At 44.1% G+C, this 21,766-nt stretch overlaps 2 protein-coding genes across 2 annotated transcripts; one reads left to right on the forward strand and one right to left on the reverse strand.

Moving 5' to 3' along the window:
• Positions 1–181: 181 nt before the first annotated feature.
• On the reverse strand, positions 182–20,808 carry LOC109735403 (cyclase-associated protein 1). Its single transcript, XM_020294613.4, has 11 exons — positions 20,785–20,808; positions 4,839–5,240; positions 4,344–4,515; positions 4,191–4,255; positions 2,390–2,705; positions 2,137–2,299; positions 1,363–1,472; positions 1,094–1,149; positions 934–990; positions 657–800; positions 182–534 (listed from the first exon to the last, which is right to left on the reverse strand). Exons 2-11 carry the CDS (start codon positions 5,109–5,111, stop codon positions 448–450), a joined length of 1,443 nt encoding a protein of 480 aa, XP_020150202.1. The 5' UTR covers positions 5,112–5,240; positions 20,785–20,808; the 3' UTR covers positions 182–447.
• LOC109735404 (uncharacterized) lies at positions 7,965–10,676 on the forward strand. The gene is made up of 3 exons (XM_020294614.4): positions 7,965–8,278; positions 9,031–9,143; positions 10,421–10,676. Exons 1-3 carry the CDS (start codon positions 8,215–8,217, stop codon positions 10,496–10,498), a joined length of 255 nt encoding a protein of 84 aa, XP_020150203.1. The 5' UTR covers positions 7,965–8,214; the 3' UTR covers positions 10,499–10,676.
• Positions 20,809–21,766: the final 958 nt, after the last annotated feature.

Below are 21,766 nucleotides of genomic sequence, written 5' to 3' on the forward strand. Positions count from 1 at the left end.
TGTCCTAGATTTGTCTAGATACGGATATATCTAGACACGTTTTAGTCTCAGGTATTAGATACATCCATACTAAACAAATCTAAGGCAATTAATTTGGGACGGAGGTAATACCATCTTTCAGAATCAGATCGCAGGCTCAGTTCGTTTAAAGAAAGAAACAGAACGCCAACATCAAAGACAATGCAGGGAATACACCGACAGTCATTGCATAAAAAGAATCATACAGAAGTTGTAGTTTGTTGGCGTACAAATAATAAATATACCAACCAGGTGCAAGGAAAACATACAGGCCAGGCCGTACACACTGGGCAAATGAATGGCAAGAGAAACAACCGAACAAGAGCTACAACAACTCTCAGCATACCACCATCTTAGAAAAAACAAGGTAAAGGCAGCATCGAACAAACAAACAGCCACAAAAAAAAAGGAAGATATCATCGGATTTATTTATGCGCCGGAATGAGAAACTGGGGATGTGGTGAACTGCCCGTCCTGGAAAAAATGGATGTACTGCTGCGGCAAAGGATGCTCCACCTGCAGCATAAGAACCACACAAGGTTCGGTTTAGGCCTGTAGCTTATGTGTAGATACCCCAGCCTTATTCCGTAGTACAGAAGAGGAATTCACACAGTGCAAAAATAAAGAGTGCATCTTACCCAGTCGCCATCAGTCTCGTCGCTAGGAACCAATACATTCATTTCACTGGATTTAGCCGAAGTAATGGAAGCGCCCAGTGACTCTTTGTTCAAGTATAACTGACACCCAGCTGTGTTGTCGATTGATATTGTCGGTGCGGTGCCCTACAGGTAAAGAGACGATGAGTTTAGTGCTTCACGACACTAGAAGCATGCCAAGTTCAAAAGGTTTGACCATCATACAAACAAACGCGACACTTTTAGACCGATGACACAAATTCACAGAACAATCGAGTACCTGACATTGCACCTCAACGCCGTTGCAGTTGACAACCTCAAAAGCTGCTACGACATCCTGCATGACACGTTAACTAAATTACCCTCGGCATATGCAATATTGATTCCCAAAAAGAAATGCAATATCAGTTAGCTGACGCCCCAGAATGGTTTCTGCTGACCTTGAAAACAATTCCAAATTTGGTGCATTTGTCGACGGTGATATTGTTTACTTTACCTGCAAAAAGTTTAGCATTTGCTATTGACCAAAGCTTCCAGAAGAACATAATATATCCGAAGTAAAGATATACTTGTATATGTTACTCCCTCCGTCCCATAATATAAGACGTTTTTGCAAACTGTTTTAGCTTGCAAAAATATCTTATATTGTGGGACGGAGCAAACTGTTTTAGCTTGCAAAAACATCTTATATTGTGGATGGAGGGAGTACCATTTACTTGAAGGACAGAATCCTTGCATCCATAAATATAGATAGACTGTTTAGAATCACACTCATCAATAGCAAGGTCCTTTCTACCAACTTGATTTTCGACCACCCATCTGCCATTTTTCAGAGGAAATGTAAAATAGATCAGTGTAAAGAAATATGTGCTCATTTATAAAGAACCACAATATTATCCTACTAATTAAATGGTGCAAGCTCCACCAAGCAGCATATGTAAATTATCAACACCAATAAGAAATTTAGATTAGGAAAGAAGGTTAGCTTCTTCGATATCAGATGGAATTACATTATTCAAATACACAATTCAAACTTAATCCAATGTGCTTCCTTAATTTTCTTTGCAATAATTTCTCTTGATATTGCATTTAATTATCTCTGGTTAGTACGAGATGAGTGTTTTTTCTTACACGAATTTAACTATCCCTTGGTCTTATGTGAAGTCATTTTCTCTGAAACTCTTTCATCTATATTTGTGCCACAAACCTCAACACGAGCATTCATCTAAACAATTCGTTAAACAGGATTACAAATCCATATCCTTTTTTAGCTCCCTCTCAACTACTCGCAAGTCCATCTATTTCTGTGCCTGCTCTCTAACCCAACTAATCAAACACAAGGTTTCTATAACTAGTCCACATGGTTGGGCCTGCCTGGCATTGATGCAGACCACCAAACAAACTCACAACGTATCAGTGACAACCTGTAATGACGTACTAGATAATAGACGCTAGATAACAGTATGTCGTTTTTAGCACTCACTTGCGACCCATCTGAAGCTCCAGTTTTGGTGTTCCAGTCTTGGAGGCAAAGGTTCCTGCACGAGAAGTCTTCGCAGGAGCAGGGGCAGCAGCACTACTGGTCACAACACCACTTCTATCAGCACGGTTTTTAGCCTTCATGTCATCAGTAACCTTTCGCAGCCCTGTAAAAATAATAATATGGCTTCATATGTATGTTATTCTAGAAAGGAAACAAATCTCTGGTCATAGACAAAGCAGGTGCTATCATCTACCTGAAGTCACATCTTTGCCCCCACCGATCTCTTGAAACACAGCTGACATTCCTTGCTTAGGCTGCGAAGATTTTGGAGATTTGTCTGTGCTAAAAAGAGGAGCTGATGGTGCAGCAGGTGGAGGAGGACCCTTAGCCGCTGGGGCTTTTGGTGTTGGAGCAGCAGCCTTTGGTGGTGCACATCCAGCAGGACCCCACACAGGCCCAAGAGGATAATATTTCTTAATATAATCCCTCAAGCCAGGTGTGTAGAGCTCCTTCAAAGCTTTAGCCCACTCAACGTGGTCAGCGTCTTTGTTCTTGTACTCAACAAGAACCTAAGAGAAAAACGGTGTATATGCATCATGAACCAAAACAACGAATACACATGTGGTTTCGTAGTAGAATGAAAATTTTCAGCTGGATCACTAATACCATTGTATTGTGATGCACTAACTAAATCACTCTTTGCGAGAGGACATCTTACAAAAATTAATCAAAATCACAAGACAATTCAGGCGAAGCATAAGTAAATGTTTCACCCAAAATGGTCAATTACTATGAATTAGCATGTGTGGGTTGACAAATATGTAATATTCATCAAAGGTTTCGGAAAAAGACATAAATATTAACTTTATGCTACTCTAGGCCTTTTAAGAGTATTCCTATTGACTCATGTGAACCTAATAAATAAGTTGCCGAAAACTTCATAATCCCGAGAGTCCCCTTCCAGAATTATGTTGACAGGTCGATCTTGTCCCTTCCTCGGCACTCTTCCTCAGTCACTCGTGCACACAGCACATCCCCCATTCCCCTTTTACCGGGTTTGTGAGCTCAGCTCTCCAATGCATCTTGTGCTGCATCTAAAAAAATTGGTGTGTCCTTTAGCTTTTATCTTGTGCAAGATACAAGTTCATTCTCTCATTTCACTCTTTCTCATCCACCCCAACAAAATCCTGATTTGGTAACCAAAAATACAAGGTAGCATGTACTGTTTTAGATGCTTATAGGGTTCAATTTCTTCAGGATGAATAGAACTTTAAAAAGAAGGTTGTCTCCTAATGCTTTTGTTTTATAAAATACACCTATTACTCCCTCCGTTCCTAAATATAAGTCTTTTTAAATATTTCAATAAGGACTACATACGGATGTACTCCCTCCGTCCCAAAATTCTTGTCTTATATTTGTCTAGATACAGATGTATCTAATACTAAAATGTGACTTGATACATCCGTATTTACACAAATCTAAGACCAGAATTTTGGGACGGAGGGAGTATATAGCATACGGATGTATATAGACATACTTTAGAGTGTAGATTCACTCATTTTGCTCCGTATATAGTCCGCATTGGAATCTCTAAAAAGACTTATATTTAGGAACGGAGGGAGTACATGGTAAAAATAAATTTTAATTAGAGAATAATCTAGTAGTGACAACCAGAAACGATAAATGGGTTGTTTTGCTTGAATAAAAAAGGATGATAGTCGTAAGTGTTACAGATGCATCTCACTAATCTATAGTGGACCTTTCCAAAAAAGAAACAGCACCGAAGCAATTCTTATCAGGCTTTTTTGCTATTCATAAATTTAACCACGGCAGTAGGTATAAATGCCACAGGTATTGTGGAGCAAGGACAGACCCAGTGCTAGAAGCTCCCACGCCAGGTGGGGTCTGGGGAAGGATTATACGAGGCAAGCCTTACCCCTGCACAACGCAATGCAGAGAGGCCGCGTCGAACCCAGGACCTCTTGGCACACGTGGGGAGTACTTCACCACTACGCCAGGCCTGTCAAAAATGGAATGATAAAAGACATACATACCTTGTTATTATAGAACTCGGCCATCTGCCAGCTTTCTTCAACATGTGCTGTTGGGAAACTCATGCCTTGCAAGGTGGAAGAATAAAAGCTAATCAGGCGCGAAACCTGTATAACCTCGACCGGACTCAAAGCCAACGATGCAATTTCACTAACCGCAGCCTTTCCCTAAGAATGCAACCCAAGCCAGGGCATGGAGACTGTCAGCAACACTCTTCATATGATTGAAATAGTCGGGCCTCCTTCCTTCCGTCATAGCGGTTGCTTTCGCAATAGTATCGTTTAGAGGCTTGAGGAAATCCTGCGCATTGGCCATTGATGCAGGTTTCTGCAGAACAGGGGAGCAAAAGTTCAGTGATGTAAGAATTGCAGTTACGATTTTCCAGATCCATCAAGCACGGTAACATTGTACTATGCCGCAGCGTCCAATACTGGATGCCATTACAACAGTGACATCAGCCCCAGACATCTCGATCAACGAAACCCTATATCTCCTAACCTAAACCTAGGATCAAAATCTCGGGTCGATCAGCCATTTCCGCGCAGCCGACGCCCCGGCGCCCCAAAACCGAAGGGGACACCCCGGAGATCTGAGGGCCGAGCGCAGACATAAACAGCAGATCGAGGCGGGGAGAGAAGCGCGCGCCGTACCGGGTACTGCTTGGCCAGGATGAGGAGGTCCTTGGCGACGGCGAAGGCCTCAGCGAGGACGCTGGTGGCCTCGAGCACCGTCCCGCCGATCTTCTCGGCCGCGGCGTTGAGGCGGCCGAAGGCCTCGGCGAGGAAGTCGTCGTAGGCCAGGATCGCCGGATCCGACGACGCGGAGGCGCCCCCGAAGTCGCGCGCTGCCGAGGCCCCGGACGCGGCGACGGCCTCGAGGCGCGCCACCGCGGCCTCGAGCCGCTCGACGAGCGCCTTCTCCATGGCGAGGCGAGGGAGAGCGAATCGGGCCGCCGGGGTCGGTCGGTGGTGCGTGTCCGTGCGACGGTGTGCGTGCGAGCGAGTGCGTCTCTGTGGCGCCGCTTCTCCGGCTGGTTGCGGTTTTGATGGACTCTGCGGCTTCGCGAGCGGCTTTCCTTTTTTTCTGTGGCGACAGGAAATGCCTACATGAGATTGTGAGATGCTGCGGCGATGGATAATTCCCTGAAATTACAGTACCACATACTCGATCATGCACCGTAATTCGCAAAACAAGATGAAAGTACCATAGTATGTTTTTAGTTTATACTCCTATATGGTATTGTGATCTACGGGTAGTTTCTTGAAAGGAAGATTAGCATGACCTAATCAATCAGGAAATAAAATCAACCTGGTAAAGGTCGGCACTAAGGAGTCGTTGTTGCGTTACGCTTGCAAATGTGAACTTTTTGTAACCTTTTTTATTAAGTCGGTGAGTTGTCGCCGAAAGTTAAAGGCCATCACTAAAGTCTAGCAACGAGAGTGACGCTACATATTATCATCTTTTTGTTTAAAAAGTCTATTATATGTATGTTGTATTCGGTGTGTATAGTTAAGAGTGATTGTCAAACTAGTCATGCATGTTGGTTCCCGCGTAGATTTATAATTTTTCATGGAACGATATATAGTCAGTACATTCATTAGCAACGGCATGAAAATCAGCAAAATATTTCTACGCTACCAGCTAGTTATAACTTTTTGGCGCCAACAGACAAGATTGCAAGAGACGTCCACACGGCAATAATAGAGACCGGCACGGCCCTGAGGGGGGCTGGGGGCGGCCGCCCCGGGCCCCCAAGGTGGAAGGAGCCCCCACGTATGCAATTCTGTACATTAGGTATCTTGAAGTAGGCCCCATGTAGCCATGGGAAAAGAAAGGAAGAGAGGCCATTGGGTATGGCCCAACCGCCTAAGTAGCAGCAGCAGCTAGTGTTACATCGCCATAACGCACGCATCGACTCGTCGGGATCAAGGAACGCACGCATGCATCGTCCACACGGCGCGCGCCATCTTTTCGCCTTCCGCGCAAGTCGGAGTAGATGAACCAACGCCGCTTGCTCAAAGAACGAGGATTGGACCGCAAGGGAAGCGCTGCGCTCCAGAGCTCGGCGGTGGACCGGTGTTGCGTGTCCTCTGTAGAGGTGAGTGTTGCCGGCCAATCCACACTGTTAATTGTTCTGCTTATGCGGTTTAATGGTGTTCAGATGGTGTAGATCTTAGAGATCCAGATGAAGACCAAGGTTATGGATGCTGATCATGGTTCATGGTAGTTAGTTTTTTTATGAACTGTGCAACAACGACACAATTGGGTAACTAATTATTGATTTTATCCGTGTGCTCAATTAGGTGTGAGTAATTTAATTTTTTTAAAGATACCAAGATGTTTTATTTTTGAAGATGTGAAGGAATTTCCACACCACTCATACAGATTTGTTCATCTATCTAATTGCTCATATACTCCTATTTGTAGTAACAATTTTACCACAGTGATTCCAATAATTTAAAATGCATGTCCCAATTATGTATTTTGGTTATGAAATCTTTTTACGATCATGGAGTCTCGTGTCCCTTTTGGTACCTAAAACATATAATGTACTTCTGTATGTTAAAAATGTATTAAAAAATGTTCCTGATGTGTACCAAAAATGTAGAACGTGTATGAAAAAGTGAATGGAAAAGCACAAATTTTTAAAAACGTTGACAGTGTATAGTTTTTTAATCTTATATTTAAATATGTTAAACATGTATAAAAAATGTTCCTAATGTATACGAAAAATATATAATGTGTATACAAAACTAGTGATCGAAGATAAATATTAAAAAATGGTAATCATCTCAAAGATGTTAAGGGTGTACAAAAAGTTATTACTTATGTGTACAAAAAATGTAGAATATGTATTAAATTTCATGAATGTAAAAGCATAATTTTTTTAAAAAGTTGATAGTGCATAAAAAATGTTAACCATATATTTTTAAAAAATATGTATTAAGAAAATTGCTTGATCTATACCTAAATTATACAATATGTATGAAAAAAGTTGCCATCAAACATATTTTTTAAATGTTCGTCATGCATTTAGAAAATATTAAACATGTTTAAAAAAATGTTTCCTGATGTATACTTAAAGTGTATGAAAAATGTAGACATGTATTGAAGAAAATAGAAAAACATAGAAAAGCGTTGTAACCGAAGGAGCGGAAGATGAAAAAAAAACACCTCCATAACAAAGAAAAACGAAAAACCTGAAGAAAAGCGTGAAAACCCATAAGAAACCAAGGCAACCCGAAGAAAAACAAAGAAAACTGATGAAACTAAGTCAAGAACAGAAAAAAGAAAAGAAAAAACCAATAAAAATGAAGAAAAAAAGAATACTGAATCAAAAGGAAAGAAAAGAAAAAACTAGAAAAACTGGCCTAAAATGAATAAAACGGTGAAAAACAAATTAAAACCAAAATACCAGAGAAAACTGTGAAGAAACAAAGAAAGCTGATAAAAAACAGAAAGAAAAAGAAAAAAAGAAAAGAAAACGGAGTAGAACCAACAACCAAACATGCGATCGAGCGACGAGAAGTTAGCGGCGAAGAAAAAAAATGAAAATGGCCCGGCACTGAAACAACTGGAAGAGGGAACCGCTTTGCGCGAGAGCTGCTCCGATCTCGCATGAAGCGGGACATAGTTCGAGCGTTTTTGTTTTTTTAGAAATGCGAATGCGTGTGTGGCTTCCGGCAATATGCGCACTCTCTCAGTTGGGCCTGGGCCCCACGCGGCCCATTCGTGCACATCCGGCCGTAGTAGCAAGACAGCCCAGATAGCTCGAGCCGTCTCTACTTCGTGCGTCTTCCGGTCACTCCCGACTCCGGTGCGGTGAGCTCCTCGCCGCCCGCCGGCGATCTCCGTATACGAGAGGAGATAAATAGCGAGCCCGCGAACTCTCCCGCACTCCGACTCGTTAGCCTTTCCCTTTCCCCGTTCGGTTGGTCCAAGCGCTCGCGCTCCTGGCTAGCTGGCTGGCTGGATCTAGTCGGCCAGAACCCTAACCTAACCCCGCGGGACTCCAATCCTGTCCGCATGGAGCCGGCGGCCAACGGCGACAAGCCCTCCGACGAGCAGCAGCAGTTCGATCCCAGCCGGAGTAAGGGCCTCTCTTCTCGTCTCAAACTGCCAATTATGATGTGCTGCTTTGTTCGTGCTCGATCTGGGTTGGGTTGGGTTGGTTTGAGCCCTGTCTAGGGAAGCTTGGCTATTGTATTGGTTATTAGTAGCTAGGAGTATTTGTTTATCGGTTACTGCGCACAATCTATTTGATTGGTGGGAAATTCACAACTACGAATTGGCAGGAGGGGAGGGTGGGAATATAGTTCTTATCGACATGTATGTAGCTCATATGGCCCTGTCCACCTGCAGTAGTAATTGAGAACACGCACGCGATGAATGGATACTGATGCCTTTGGATGTATCCCATGATTGCCGTTAGGAACTCGTGTTGAACCGTGTGTGTTCCATGCACATGTAGTAATTTGATTAGTACAAGTTTCCACACGCTATCTCAGTCGTCGTTGCGAAGCTTCACATATTTAATTAGTGCACAATGCATCTGCATAATTTTTCAGGATGTACATTCACCAGACGCTGTTTTGGTACCAACGTTAAGTTCAGAAGCTTGTTAAATAATTTTGCTGCACTATGTTACAGTACTGTGGCATTCTGTTTAGGACACCATCTTTAGGATGTGCTCAAACCGAATACTCCGTCTGTTCTATTAGGAACTGTTTGGAAGATCTAGCTATTCCTTCTCATATGCCAAGTGTTGCTATTTGAAAGTATGGCAAGGTCTGTTAACACTTTTACCGCATTCTGACACATAATTTTATCAATGATTTCAAGTGATTGGCATCATCAAAAGGAAGGCCTTGATTAAAGACCTAGCCGCTGCTTACCACGCTGAGTGTGTAGCATGTTGTAAAGAGCTTCTCGAACTCCAGAGAAAGTGGGAGGAGGTCTGTATCCCGTTGTTCTCCAACATTTCCAGATTTAGTGCTTTTACTGGCTCTCTATACTGTTCATTTTTTACTTGTCAATCGGAACATTGCTTGTGTGTCTGTAGTGTTGTTGAAGGTTATATTAGTGATGCATATTTTGTTCCATTAGCAACTGGCACTCTTTACGCTTTGATCATGACTGCTAAAAGCTATTTTCTTGTCACTTGTTAGATCTCGCTTTTACAAGTCCATAAGGCTGGAATTGTTGCAGATTCTGAGTTAAAGTCATTGAGCTGTGTAAGAAATGCAAATGTTTTCTAGGGATGGGAACTTTTTAACATTTTTAGTCCGTAAGGCTGGAATTGCTGCAGATTCTGAGTTCAAGTCATTTAGCTGTGAAAGAAATGCAAATGTTTTCTAGGGATGGGAACTTTTTAACATTTTTAGTCCATAAGGCTGGAATTGTTGCAGATTCTGAGTTAAAGTCATTTAGCTGTGTAAGAAATGCAAATGTTTTCCAGGGATGGGAACTTTTTAACATTTTTAGTCCATAAGGCTGGAATTGTTGCAGATTCTGAGTTCAAGTCATTGAGCTGTAAAACAAATGCAAATGTTTTCTAGGGAAGGAAACTTTTTAACATTTTTAGTCCATAAGGCTGGAATTTTTGCAAATTCCGAGTTGAAGTCATGACTGCCAAATATGATTGAAGTTCAGCACTCACTGTTGCATGTTTTAGGTTTTGTCATTAAGAGAATTTTCTCTGTGAAAAAGGTTCCTGTTGTCAACATTAATAATTCATCAGTACATATACTTGCTAGCTTGTTCTCTAGTACCCCCAGCATCTTTCGGGATCTGTATTTGTTTTTTGTGCTAGCAGTTTCTCCCTTCTTACTCCATTAGTTTTCGTTGTTATTCCCGTTCTTTGTTGGAATAGTTCAGCTTTCTGCAATTCGTGTCATAGTGCTACTTATCAAAGTCATGTAAATGCAACCATCTTTCTGGGGCTACTTGTATTTGATGTTTGTGCCAGCAGTTTCTCTCTTGTTACTCCAGTAGTTTTCGTTATAATTATCATTCTTTGTTGGAATAGTTTCCACCTTTCTGCAATTCTTGTCGTAGTGCTACTTACATAAGTTATTAAAATCCACCATCTTTCAGGGGCTGTATGCCTTGGTCTATACTAAAATTGAGCACACGGTTTTTGTTCTGCACTTCCTATCCTGTCAACAATTTCTTCAGACAACTGATCTCTGATGCGACCCCTTTTCCTTTTTTTTCCCGGTCGGTCCTGCAGGAGCAATGCGTCGAAGCTAAGATGCCTGAAGTGCCAAAACCATCTTCGACAAAGCCTTCTAAGCGCAGGAAGAGGTAGATCTACCAGGGGATTAATCGATGCTGCAGTTTATTTCAGTGGGGGAAATGAGAAGAGAAAGAAAAGACCCATGTAAACATAGTTGACCTCCTGATACGCAGGAAGGCGTGGTGAAAAACTCTACTGAGATTCGTGGTCTTCAAAATGTGGCACGAGCTAGTAAAAAAGTTTCGAGTAATGTGTGTGTACTGATGTGAAGTGAAGCAACATACTATCACGGCTTGCTGCTGTCTTGCCCTATGGGTAAAAAATCTATCCCGGCTTGCTGGTTCGGCTATGACGGTGTCAGGCCCAGCCTTGATCATCCCCTGTTCCAGTGTGCCAGAAGTGCTTCAGTTCGTCGATCGTCCATCTAACGGCTCACCTGCCTGCGTACCGGTTCGTTAGCTGAAACGATCTCCAGGCGTTCATTGTTGATCTAACGGCTGCGATGTGCTCTGTTCACTTTCTGTTCTTCTTTTTCAGTCGTGTAATGGCTATAAAGCCACCCATTCCCCTAATTCTGAACCATGTTGAATTGTATCGGGTGTAAACCCTAGCCGCCGGTGGCGTGCTGAACCTACTTTCCTCATTTCTCAAGCAAGAACCCTAGTTTTGCGTCTCTGAATTGCCCACGATTCCTCGAAGTGTCACTTAATTTCAGTAATTCAGAGCTCTGAGCCTGACAATTGGTATCAGAGGCCAGTCTTTCCTCGGCGGCGGTAGATGATTGGGGCAGCGTAGAGGTTTGCTTTAGCTGTAACCCTCTTCGAGCTCTGGTCGGGCGGCGGAGGCAGCAGGCGGCGGCCGAAGTGGCAGCGTTCGGGTGCAGTCAGAGGACAACCTGGTTGCCTGAGAGTATTTCTCGGGTGGTAAAATTCCAGCTCCTGGATCAGGCCGTGTACCATCGGAGGCGGGCGCACGCGGCGGTGTTGGCGGCGGTGACAAGTTCATCCCACCCTCCCAATCCTCTATGGTGGTGATCTCTGACGGCCTTAACATGACGGGCCGTGCTGATTCGGGCTCCACAACGGAGTTGCAGTTCGAGTCTCTCGAGTTGGACATCAAGGCGTTGCAGCACGATCGGGACGAAGATCGCAAGGATTTCCATCAGTTTCAAGCAACAGTTAACAGAAATTTCGCAACGATGCAGAAGAACTTCGACAAGATCCAAGAAAACTTCAGGCGTCTGCTGTTGGATCCGGAACCGGCGCAAGAGGATGGTGTAGAAGGGCAGGGCAGTGTTCAGATGAAGGCTGACCAGATGAATTCGCCGAAAGTGGCTCCTGGTAGACCCAAACAACTACCAGTTCCTACTCCTCCTTCTGTAGCTATGCCTGAAAAAGGGACTGCTTTGCCGATTGGTACTGCAACACTTAGGGATCATGCGGGCAAAGAGCTGCATCTGGATGGTACACCTAAGGCGCCGTATAGGCACCCCAACTATGGTCAGGCAAAAGACACAGCGCCAAACAATGTTGTGCAACTAGAAGAGATACATGAAGATGAGATTGCTGATCACACGTATAGAAGAGGACAGAACTTTCGGGATGGAAGAAGAAACACCCTCACTGTCAAGCCAGCAAAACTGAACATTTTTGAGTTTGAGGGACAAGACCCTGAATCCTGGATTCAGAACCTCGAGCAGTATTTTGCTGCGGCTCGAACACCAATTGAGCATAGGACAGAAGTGTCCATTTCATACCTCAAGGGCCCTGCAATTCAGTGGTGGAGGGGAACTGGATATGCCTCTAGTAATGTTCCATGGCATAAGTTCTGTTCATGTCTGTCTGACAGGTTCTCTCTGGATTCAGCTTGTGACATTGTAAGCTCCTTCCATGCAGTTCAGCAGACAACTACAGTCACTGCTTATGTGGAACAATTTGAACAGCTAATGAATGTTATGAGAAGGGAAAATCCTGCAATTCCAGATGATTATTATGTTTCTAGTTTTGTGTCAGGGTTGAGCACTTATATTAAGAGCCATGTGGAATGTTTCAAGCCAAAGGACATGCAAACTGCAGTATGGTATGCTAGGAGAATGGAAAAGTCCCAGTCCCCAAATCTGGTTGTGAAAACCAAACCTTATGTCCCTCAACCAAGAAGACAGGTCTTGTTTGAGCAACCAAAGCAAGCACCCACAAGTACAGTTCTTAATAGAAATACTATGATTCAATAGGCTAAACAAAATCAGGTTTGCTACAAGTGTAGAGAACCATGGGTGCATGGTCATAGACAAGTCTGTAAGAAGAGTCAGAGAGCACAAATTCAGGCATTGCAGGCTCAGGGCAGTGACAATGCTGAAACAATTTATGTGACAGATTTTGATGATCCTAACTTGGAAAATTCTGAGCCCCTTCCTGAGGAAACAGTGTTGCAGGTGTCAATGCATGCTGCCATGGGTATTGGAGCTGCTAAGAACACTTTTATTTTGACAGTGAAAGTGGGCAACACCACTGCTACTGCTTTAGTAGACAGTGGTAGCACCTCTACATTTGTTTCTCCTGAGATGGCTGCTAAGCTGCCTGTTGCAGCTACTCCTAATCCCAAGATAAAAGTGGTTGTTGCAAGTGGGGGACTGCTTTGGAGTGAATTTACAGTAAAGGACTGTCCCTATGAAATTCAGGGCCACAAGTTTTCTGATGCTTTCAGGGTGTTAAAATTAAAAGGATATGATATGATCTTAGGGGTGGATTGGTTAAGAAGGTACAACCCCATTCAAATGGATTTCATAAAAATGGAAATGAGGATTTCTGCAAAGAGTGGCCAGTTTATATCTTTTGTGGATGAAACTATACCACTTGCTGATATAACTGAAGCTACTGAACATCCAGATAAGTTGATGGAGCAAGCTGTCTGTGGTTTTTTTTTCCTGTTTACCTCTTCTGGGTGTGAGGTGGTGGCTGCAGCCCAGGAAATTCCTTCAGAACTGTTGCCCTTATTGGAGGACTATGAAAAAGTTTTTCAGGAACCTCAGGGACTGCCACCTAGCAGACCATGTGATCACAGAATTCCACTTATTGATGGAGCTAAAGTGGTTAATCAGAGGCCCTATAGAGTTCCTCATCATCAGAAGGAAATCTTGGAGAAAATCATATTGGAACTGCTGAAGAAGGGCATAATAAGGCCTAGCACCAGCCCCTTTTCTTCTCCTGTATTGTTGGTCAAGAAAAAAGATGGGTCCTGGAGACTTTGCACAGATTACAGAAAACTGAATGCAATCACTGTGAAAAACAAATACCCAATACCAGTAATTGAGGATTTGTTAGATCAACTAAGAGGAGCCAAATATTTTTCTAAAATTGATCTGAGAAATGGGTATCACCAGATCAGAATGGCTGAGGAGGATATTCATAAAACAACATTTTCTACTCATATGGGCTTGTTTGAGTATTTAGTAATGTCCTTTGGATTAACTAATGGACCTCCTTCTTTCCAAGCATTGATGAATTTGTTGTTTGGTCTCTTGAAATTTGTAGTGGTGTTCTTTGATGATATATTGGTGTTCAGTTTCTCATTGGAAGAGCACAAAGTTCATCTGGCACAAGTATTTGATATTCTGCAAGCTAACAAGCTGTATGCTAGAATGGAGAAATGTTCTTTTGGGCAACAGGAAGTTGAATATTTGGGCCACATAATCAACTCAGAAGGAGTGTCTACTGACCCTTCAAAAATCAAAGCTATACAGGAGTGGCCAACTCCCACTACTGTCACTGAACTGAGAAGTTTCTTGGGTTTAAGTGGCTACTATAGGAGGTTTATCCAGGGGTATGGCATAATTTGTAGACCTCTCTTTGATTGCTTAAAGAAGGATGCTTTCTCTTGGAAAGATGAGCAAACAGAGGCCTTCCTAGCTCTGAAACAGAAACTGACTAATACCCCTGTCCTGGCACTACCTGATTTTACTAAGCCCTTCATACTGGAAGCTGATGCTTGTGGCTATGGTCTAGGAGCTGTGCTGATGCAGGAAGGGAGGCCCATTTCTTATTTCAGCAAGAGTATTGGTCCTAAGGCTGCTGCTATGTCAACTTATGATAAAGAGGCCCTTGCCATAATTGAAGCAGTAAAGAAATGGAGGCACTACTTCTTGGCAACTGCCCTGGTAATCAGAACTGACCAAGAAAGTCTGAAATACATTCAGGGGCAGAAAATAACTGAAGGGATTCAGCACAAATTACTGTTGAAGTTGTTAGGATACAATTTCACTGTTGAGTATAAAAAAGGGAAGGAGAACAGAGTTGCTGATGCACTATCAAGGGTGAAAGAACTGATTGGGTAAAAGAAGTGGTAAAGAGCTACAGTCAGGATAACAAAGTGAAAGAACTGATTGCTGAATGTATTGTAGCTGCTCCTGGCACTACTGCTTACTCATACAAAAATGGAATCCTGAGATTTCACAACAAAGTGGTAGTGGGTACAGCTACAACTCTGAGGCAAGATATTCTCAAAACCTTTCACAATTCTGAATTGGGAGGTCATTCAGGTGAAAGAGCTACATACCACAGGGTGAAATTAGTATTTCATTGGCAGGGAATGAAACAGGATGTTATTGCTTTTGTCAAGGCTTGCCCTGTCTGCCAGTTGAACAAAGCAAAGCACTCACCTTACCATGGCCTCCTAGAACCTTTGCCTGTACCAGAATTTGCTTGGGCCCATATAAGCATGGATTTTGTAGAAGGATTGCCAACTTCTGAGCACAAGAATTTGATTCTGGTGGTGGTTGATAGGTTTACAAAATATTCTCATTTCATAGCTATGCAACACCCTATAACAGTGCAAACAGTGGCTAGAGCTTTCTCTGATAATATCTTCAAATTGCATGGCATGCCCTTGGTGATAGTAACTGACAGGGACAAAATCTTTACTAGTCACTTGTGGCAGCAGCTATTCAAGTCACTGAAGATCAAGTTGCACATGAGCACTAGCTATCATCCACAATCTGATGGCCAGACTGAAAGGGTGAATCAGTGTCTTGAAAATTATTTGAGATGCATGTGTTTTCAGCAACCAAGGAAGTGGCATAGTTGGCTAGCTTTAGCTGAATGGTGGTACAACACCTCATTCCACACTGCTTTGCAAATGACACCATTTCAAGCTCTGTATGGTTTTCCACCCCCAATGGTGGCAGAATCAGCACTGCCAGACACTATTTGTGAAGATAGTGACAACTTGCTTCAGAACAGGGAGGTGGCATTGGAGATAATTAAACAAAATCTCCTCAAATCACAAGAGAGGATGAATTATTATGCTGATAAGAAGAGAAAGGAAAGGGAATTCTTTGTGGGAGACATGGTTTATCTCAAGCTGCAGCCGTACAGACACACTTCACTGAGTTTACACAGGCATCTTAAGCTCCACTCCAAGTTTTATGGCCCCTTTAGAGTTTTGGAGAGGATTGGTAATCATGCATACAAGCTGCTGTTACCAGAAGGCTGTATGCTGCATAACACCTTCCATGTCAGTCAATTGAAGAAGCATATTGGCCCAACAGTTGTGCCTTCTCGTCACCTTTCACTTGTTGGTCCTGATGGTGTTATTAAAGTGGAACCGGAAGCGATATTGGAAAGGAAACTCATTCCTCGTCCTCAGGGCAAGATCAGCATTCCTGTGGTAAGATGGTTGGTGAAGTGGGTGAATATGCCCGTGGAAGAGGCTACTTGGGAGGACTCGGCCTTCATTCAGAAGGTTTTTCCTTCGTATCGTGCTTGAGGGCAAGCACGAGCTCAACCGGGGGGTATTGTCAGGCCCAGCCTTGATCATCCCCTGTTCCAGCGTGCCAGAAGTGCTTCAGTTCATTGATCGTCCATCTAACGGCTCACCTGCCTGCGTACCGGTTCGCCAGCTGAAACGATCTCCAGGCGTTCATTGTTGATCTAACGGCTGCGATGGGTCGCTGTAGCTTTTCCGACAAGCCATGTGCTCTGTTCACTTTCTGTTCTTCTTTTTCACTCGTGTAATGGCTATAAAGCCACCCATTCCCCTCATTCTGAACCATGTTGAATTGTATCGGGTGTAAACCCTAGCCGCCGGTGGCGTGCTGAACCTACTTTCCTCATTTCTCAAGCAAGAACCCTAGTTTTGCGTCTCTGAATTGCCCACGATTCCTCGAAGTGTCACTTAATTTCAGTAATTCAGAGCTCTGAGCCTGACAGACGGCGTCCTTGGACATCGCAACTTTGTACTACTCCTACTCCAAGGGCGGACGAGGATCCCCTGCCGTACGACACCCAGCCGTTCGCTCACTGACATGTGGGCCTGCCGGGAACCTGGCCCACATGTCAGTGGGCCAACGGTAGTGGCCGTACATTAGAGGAGCTGGTTCCCTCCAAGGGCTTGATTTAGATGAAATTAAGGGCTAGTTCTTTTGGACAGCTTAAAAAATAAGCCACCTCCCACGTAGCTTTTTTCATAAGCTGTCTTTTATATTCATTGAGGCTTCTAAACTCGTTCATCGACTTACATATGTCTGCCAGTGCCTCCAATGGCAGACAAGTTAAATGGGTTCCTTCCAACAATCATCTACGGTGTGCACGTCGGCGAGCTTCTTAAACTGCAACACCACCCATCGCTATGCCTGCCCCATGATTGGAGGACATCGCTTGGATATACAGTGGCAAATCCGGACGATATACGGATGGACCATTGCGAAACCAATTATATGTATATATATGTGTAGGAACAAGACAAGTAGACAACTAAGACAGATCAATTAGACAGTGAGTGGTCACTAGATAAGATGGTTAGACAGTGTAGCAGCTACAGTTGACAAAATGAGAGCTGGACTAGCTTGTTTTGTCCTCTAGTAGAGCCAATTTTTCTTTCACTTGCAGCATTAGGTCATCTTTGTTTTACAATCGAGGGGCATACTGCAAGTGATTACAGCCTTGTCGAGTATGGGATTTCCGAACGATTACAAGAGGGGGCGAGGCGCTTCAGGCTTTGTACAATGCAATGTGCTTCGAAAGGTGTTTAGTAAAATAAATTACTCCCCCACGTTCACTTTTATAAGACGTTTTCGACAGCTAAAATTGAACTGTTTTGGATGTTGTCTTATAAATGTCTAAAAGGTCTTACAAAAATGAACGGAGGAAGTAAATTTTTAAAGCATTAGTGGTAATCTGTACATGAGGGGTGCTAATTAAGTGTCTATTGTCTACAAATAAGCATATGTGCTTAAAGAAAAAATACCCTCTTCGTCCTATAATATAAAACGTTTTTGCAAGCTAACAAAAACGTCTTATATTGTGGGACGGAGGGAGTAGATTACTTCTCTAAGAACATTTCCTAAACATCTTGCATTTGTACATGGCCTTAACACCGCATGGAGAACCAGAGCAGCTGAAGTAGTAGAGTGTTTATGAAGCTAATCATGAATGGCGGTACCGCATAGATTCGTAGACTTCCGTAAAGTAGTATGATCATTTTTAACCAATGTGATTATGTGAAAGTCAACAAATTGATTTCTAGGTAACAAGTGGCGTCAGGAAGAAGGAAAGCAAGTTGGCGTCTCAGCGACATCCTGATGTATGTAACGTGGAATATCGACGAAGCTGAACATTTATATGTTCACCCACAAGTGTCTCACTCTTTTTTCCCTCTCTTTTTCTTTTTTGAAATTCACGAGTGTCTCACTCTCACCTACTCCCTCCGTTCTAAAATAGATGACCCAACTTTATACTAACTTTGTACTAAAGTTAGTACAAAGTTGAGTCATCTATTTTAGAATGAAGGGAGTACGTTGTAGTGGAGGATTTGGTTTTAGATGTCATATGGGCCTAGAGTGTAGTCGTGCCTCAACGTAGGGGAGTGTAGTTTGCATGCGTTATGTCAGTAATTTTCTCTTCTTTTTCAGTGTTACCGAAAACAATCACCGCCCCTCTTTGTGCATCTACATTTCTTTTTGGTTGCTCCAGTCAAGTAATTGGTTTTTTGCACTTCGTTTATCCTTTTTAATGGTGAAGGTACCATGAGGTCTGGTAAACTTTTTCATCGAGCATTTTCTCCCTTCCCCTCAGCGTCTAAGGCCAACTCCCCCTCCAAACTTTGTAGACGAAACCATGAATTTGTCTCTCCTTTAACCATTGCTCCCTTAATAGGTGTTGGTGGGGGAGGATTCCGGTGCCTTCGCTCTGGCTAGTAGTTTAGGTTGGGATTTTTTTAATCCTCGCTGATGCGGCGCTCGGGCAAATGACTGCACTTCTTCTTCGAGTTTGTCTTTTTGGCTCCGATTCTCTTTGAGTTTGTCCATCTGGCCGTAGTTGACGGAGCTCCAATGTAAATTCCTACCGTCTCCTTGGGGTGTGCACACGCGCGTTCCTCTTGTGCTCCTCTTATTGTTGTCTCACAACAGATGCTATATGCACAACCATGTGTCCCTTTGCTAGCTATCTGAGGTTGGTGCATCACATGGTCCCTCAAAGGCGCGACGTGTGCAGGAAGTGCTAGTGAATTTTGGTTGCAACATTCTTTTAACAATTGAACATGTTTTGTGGTAGCATCTTCATGCATGGATTTACATTTGTGAATAATAGTCATGTAATGAATGTTGCCTCCATGAAATTGGAATGCTCCAATATATTTAATGTTCAAGTATTATTACTTTCTCTGTAGAGATTTTTTCGTTGTTATGTGATGAGAAAAGTCCACTTTACAATGTTGAACCTGCCACTCAGTTTAACATCAAACCAGTTGCCCCACGCCCCGTACTAACCACCCGGTACAAGAGTCAACCCCTCCCCCCCCCCCCCCCCCCGCGTTGCGGTCCATTTTTAAACCGTGAAGCTGCAAGGAACTTGCAGTTGCGACCCCATCCAAAAACTTGCAACTTCAACTCCGTGTCGAAAATTTGCAGTTGCAACCACATTTGAAAACTTGCACCAGTGATCTCATTTAAAAACTTGCAATCTTCGAGGAACTGATCTTTAGGTATCTTTAGATTGTTTGGAGGTCGCCACCAATATCAATAGTTTGCTCCATGTGGATATGCTACTAGTCTTCGAGAGACTAATATCTGGCGAAGTTCATTCAGGGAGGTATCTTTCGGCCATGAAAAAAGAGACAGTAATGGAGAGGAGCATGGTTTGGCTAGAGCTGCGACTTCTCTTTTCATCGGGCGCCATGTTTGGCTATCAGTTTTACGTGATATTATTTGCATTCCCATGAACTTTGAATGATGAATCAAGCTTGATATTCCTGAAGAAACTCGCATGTTCTAGTTTCATCCAGCCTGCACGATTGTGTGCTTCGATCGAATGGTCACATGCATGATTGAGACACAATTAATTCTCAGCTAGATGAGAAACAACAAAACCATTAACTTTTGGAAATACTTCTATTCAGCGGCCTGATTGGAGGCTACACGTCCAGTGTGCCGTTCGTGCGCCAGATGCCCCTTACTGAGCCGTCTGCAACATGGCCCTTTGTTGCAAGACGCGTGAGCGCATCGCGAACTATGTTGTAGACCGATGAAGATGAGGCGTGCAGCAACCCTACCGATACATTTGTTTGCGACATGAACCTTGTTGCAAAACGCGCGAGCACATGGGCTCGGTTGAGAGAACACTTTGAACGGAGTGCAACTGGGCTCTTGTTGTAAAAACCTGAGCTAACGATTAAGCGGCTGTCACACAGAAAAAAAAAATATTGGGAGGATTGCAACAAGGTTTGTGTTGTAAAGTGATAAGGGCAACATGAGGCTTGTTGCGAAGGCTCGGATGGATGTTCGCAACTCCATCAAACGGCTACCCGGACGGTTTAGGATTATATCTCTTTTTTTCTTTTTTTGGGGGGGATAGGATTATATCATTCGATCGACACATAGCGTTGGCCTTTTTTTTTTACCGAAACTTTGGACCGTGCATGCAACTCGTACTTCCCAGGAAAATTGTTGTATGCGCCAACCAATGGTCACTCGATGGCCGCACGAAACAAACAATGCATCACATCCCAAAATTAATTACCGGCACACGAAGTGGCCAGAAACGGATGATCGAAAGAGAAATAACGGCTCCAAATGGCCGGGCGACGTAGTCAAATCCAAGCCCTCTGCAGATCTAGGACGCAACTTTCACCATCAGGCACACCGCGCACACACATCACCCGCCGCCGGACGCCACCGAAAAATTCAACGCGGACGACGCCGCCCGCGCCTTTCGGCCGCGCCGATCAAGAAAGCCCGCGGCAACCCATCCGCGCGCGGGGACGAAACGCAACGCGACGACCGCGGCCGATCGACCGGGCCATGAAGTCCGGGGGCTCTGAACGCGACCGGCCGTTTTGTCGCCGGCCGGCCATCTCAGCTAGCCTACGCTAGCAAGCTTTTTTTTTTTTTTTTTAGAACACCTACGCTACCAAGCTGGGGTCAAGCCGGGCGACGGGGACGTGCGTGGCCGACGTGACGCGACGCGCGTGGGTGGAAGATTTTAAGGGCGCGCGTCCACGTCGCGCCAGCCGAGCCGGCCCGGGGCGGCGTGACGACGGCGGGGTGGGCTGAGCTGAGCTGAGCGCGGTCCACCGACGGCGACGGGCGCGCGCGCGCTAGCCGTCGCAGGCCGCCGCTCGTGCGGGCCGGGCGAGCTGCACTGCGGCGTGTGAAAGCGCCCCTTGACCGTGGGGCCTTTCTCCGGGGTTGGTGCGGGATTTGCTTCCATCTTTAGCACTCGTTGGCGACGAAGTGCGGTCTCTTTTCGGCTTTGTTTCTTCCTTTCTTGAGCTTTCGGGGTCGGAAAACAGTTTTTGCAGGCGTGTTTCCCGATCGGCGAATACGATCTATCAGACCATCAGAGCTGGCAGGATGTGTGTAAAGGACGGAGAGAACGTGTGCGCCGCAAGGCAAGTGGGACACAGGTTGCACGTAAACGGTGAATTTTTTGGAGAGGACTGAGCTGCGTTTGTCGTCCAGAATATGCAAGGCGACGAACGTGGTTTTACTCTCGGATCGGTGAATTATTATGAGCACTTGTATACATATATACTTACTTTTTGCCATTCAAAGATCTGTCGATCAAAGCACTCGAGATTCACGTCCCGACAGAGGCAAATGCTATAAAAATGAAACCCTTGACCGAGGTTGATGTCCACTGTGTGCGTAGTTCGGTCCACAAAGCCACCGCGCAATCATTTCCAGCTCCACCCAACACGTCAGACGGGCAAAGCTTATGCACGTGTAAAGAAGACTATAATATGCACACATTATACTACTCCGTGTATATAGTTAACTCAATAAAGTACTGTACAGTACGTGTTTAGATAAGTATACCGTCAGTGTCACTGGTTTCAACATACGAACAG

The sequence above is a fragment of the Aegilops tauschii genome, chromosome 4, assembly GCF_002575655.3.
Source record: "Aegilops tauschii subsp. strangulata cultivar AL8/78 chromosome 4, Aet v6.0, whole genome shotgun sequence".
NCBI lineage: Eukaryota > Viridiplantae > Streptophyta > Magnoliopsida > Poales > Poaceae > Aegilops > Aegilops tauschii.

Excerpts from the sequence above, each read along its gene's own strand:
- LOC109735404 (XM_020294614.4), top strand. The coding sequence starts at position 8,215 with ATGGAGCCGGCGGCCAACGGCGACAAGCCCTCCGACGAGCAGCAGCAG. Across the intron at positions 8,279-9,030 it reads GCAGTTCGATCCCAGCCGGA|TGATTGGCATCATCAAAAGG; the intron begins GTAAGGGCCTCT and ends AATGATTTCAAG. Across the intron at positions 9,144-10,420 it reads TCCAGAGAAAGTGGGAGGAG|GAGCAATGCGTCGAAGCTAA; the intron begins GTCTGTATCCCG and ends TCGGTCCTGCAG.
- LOC109735403 (XM_020294613.4), bottom strand. The coding sequence starts at position 5,111 with ATGGAGAAGGCGCTCGTCGAGCGGCTCGAGGCCGCGGTGGCGCGCCTC. Across the intron at positions 4,256-4,343 it reads ATTCTTAGGGAAAGGCTGCG|GCATGAGTTTCCCAACAGCA; the intron begins GTTAGTGAAATT and ends CCACCTTGCAAG. Across the intron at positions 2,706-4,190 it reads CCGAGTTCTATAATAACAAG|GTTCTTGTTGAGTACAAGAA; the intron begins GTATGTATGTCT and ends TTTTTCTCTTAG.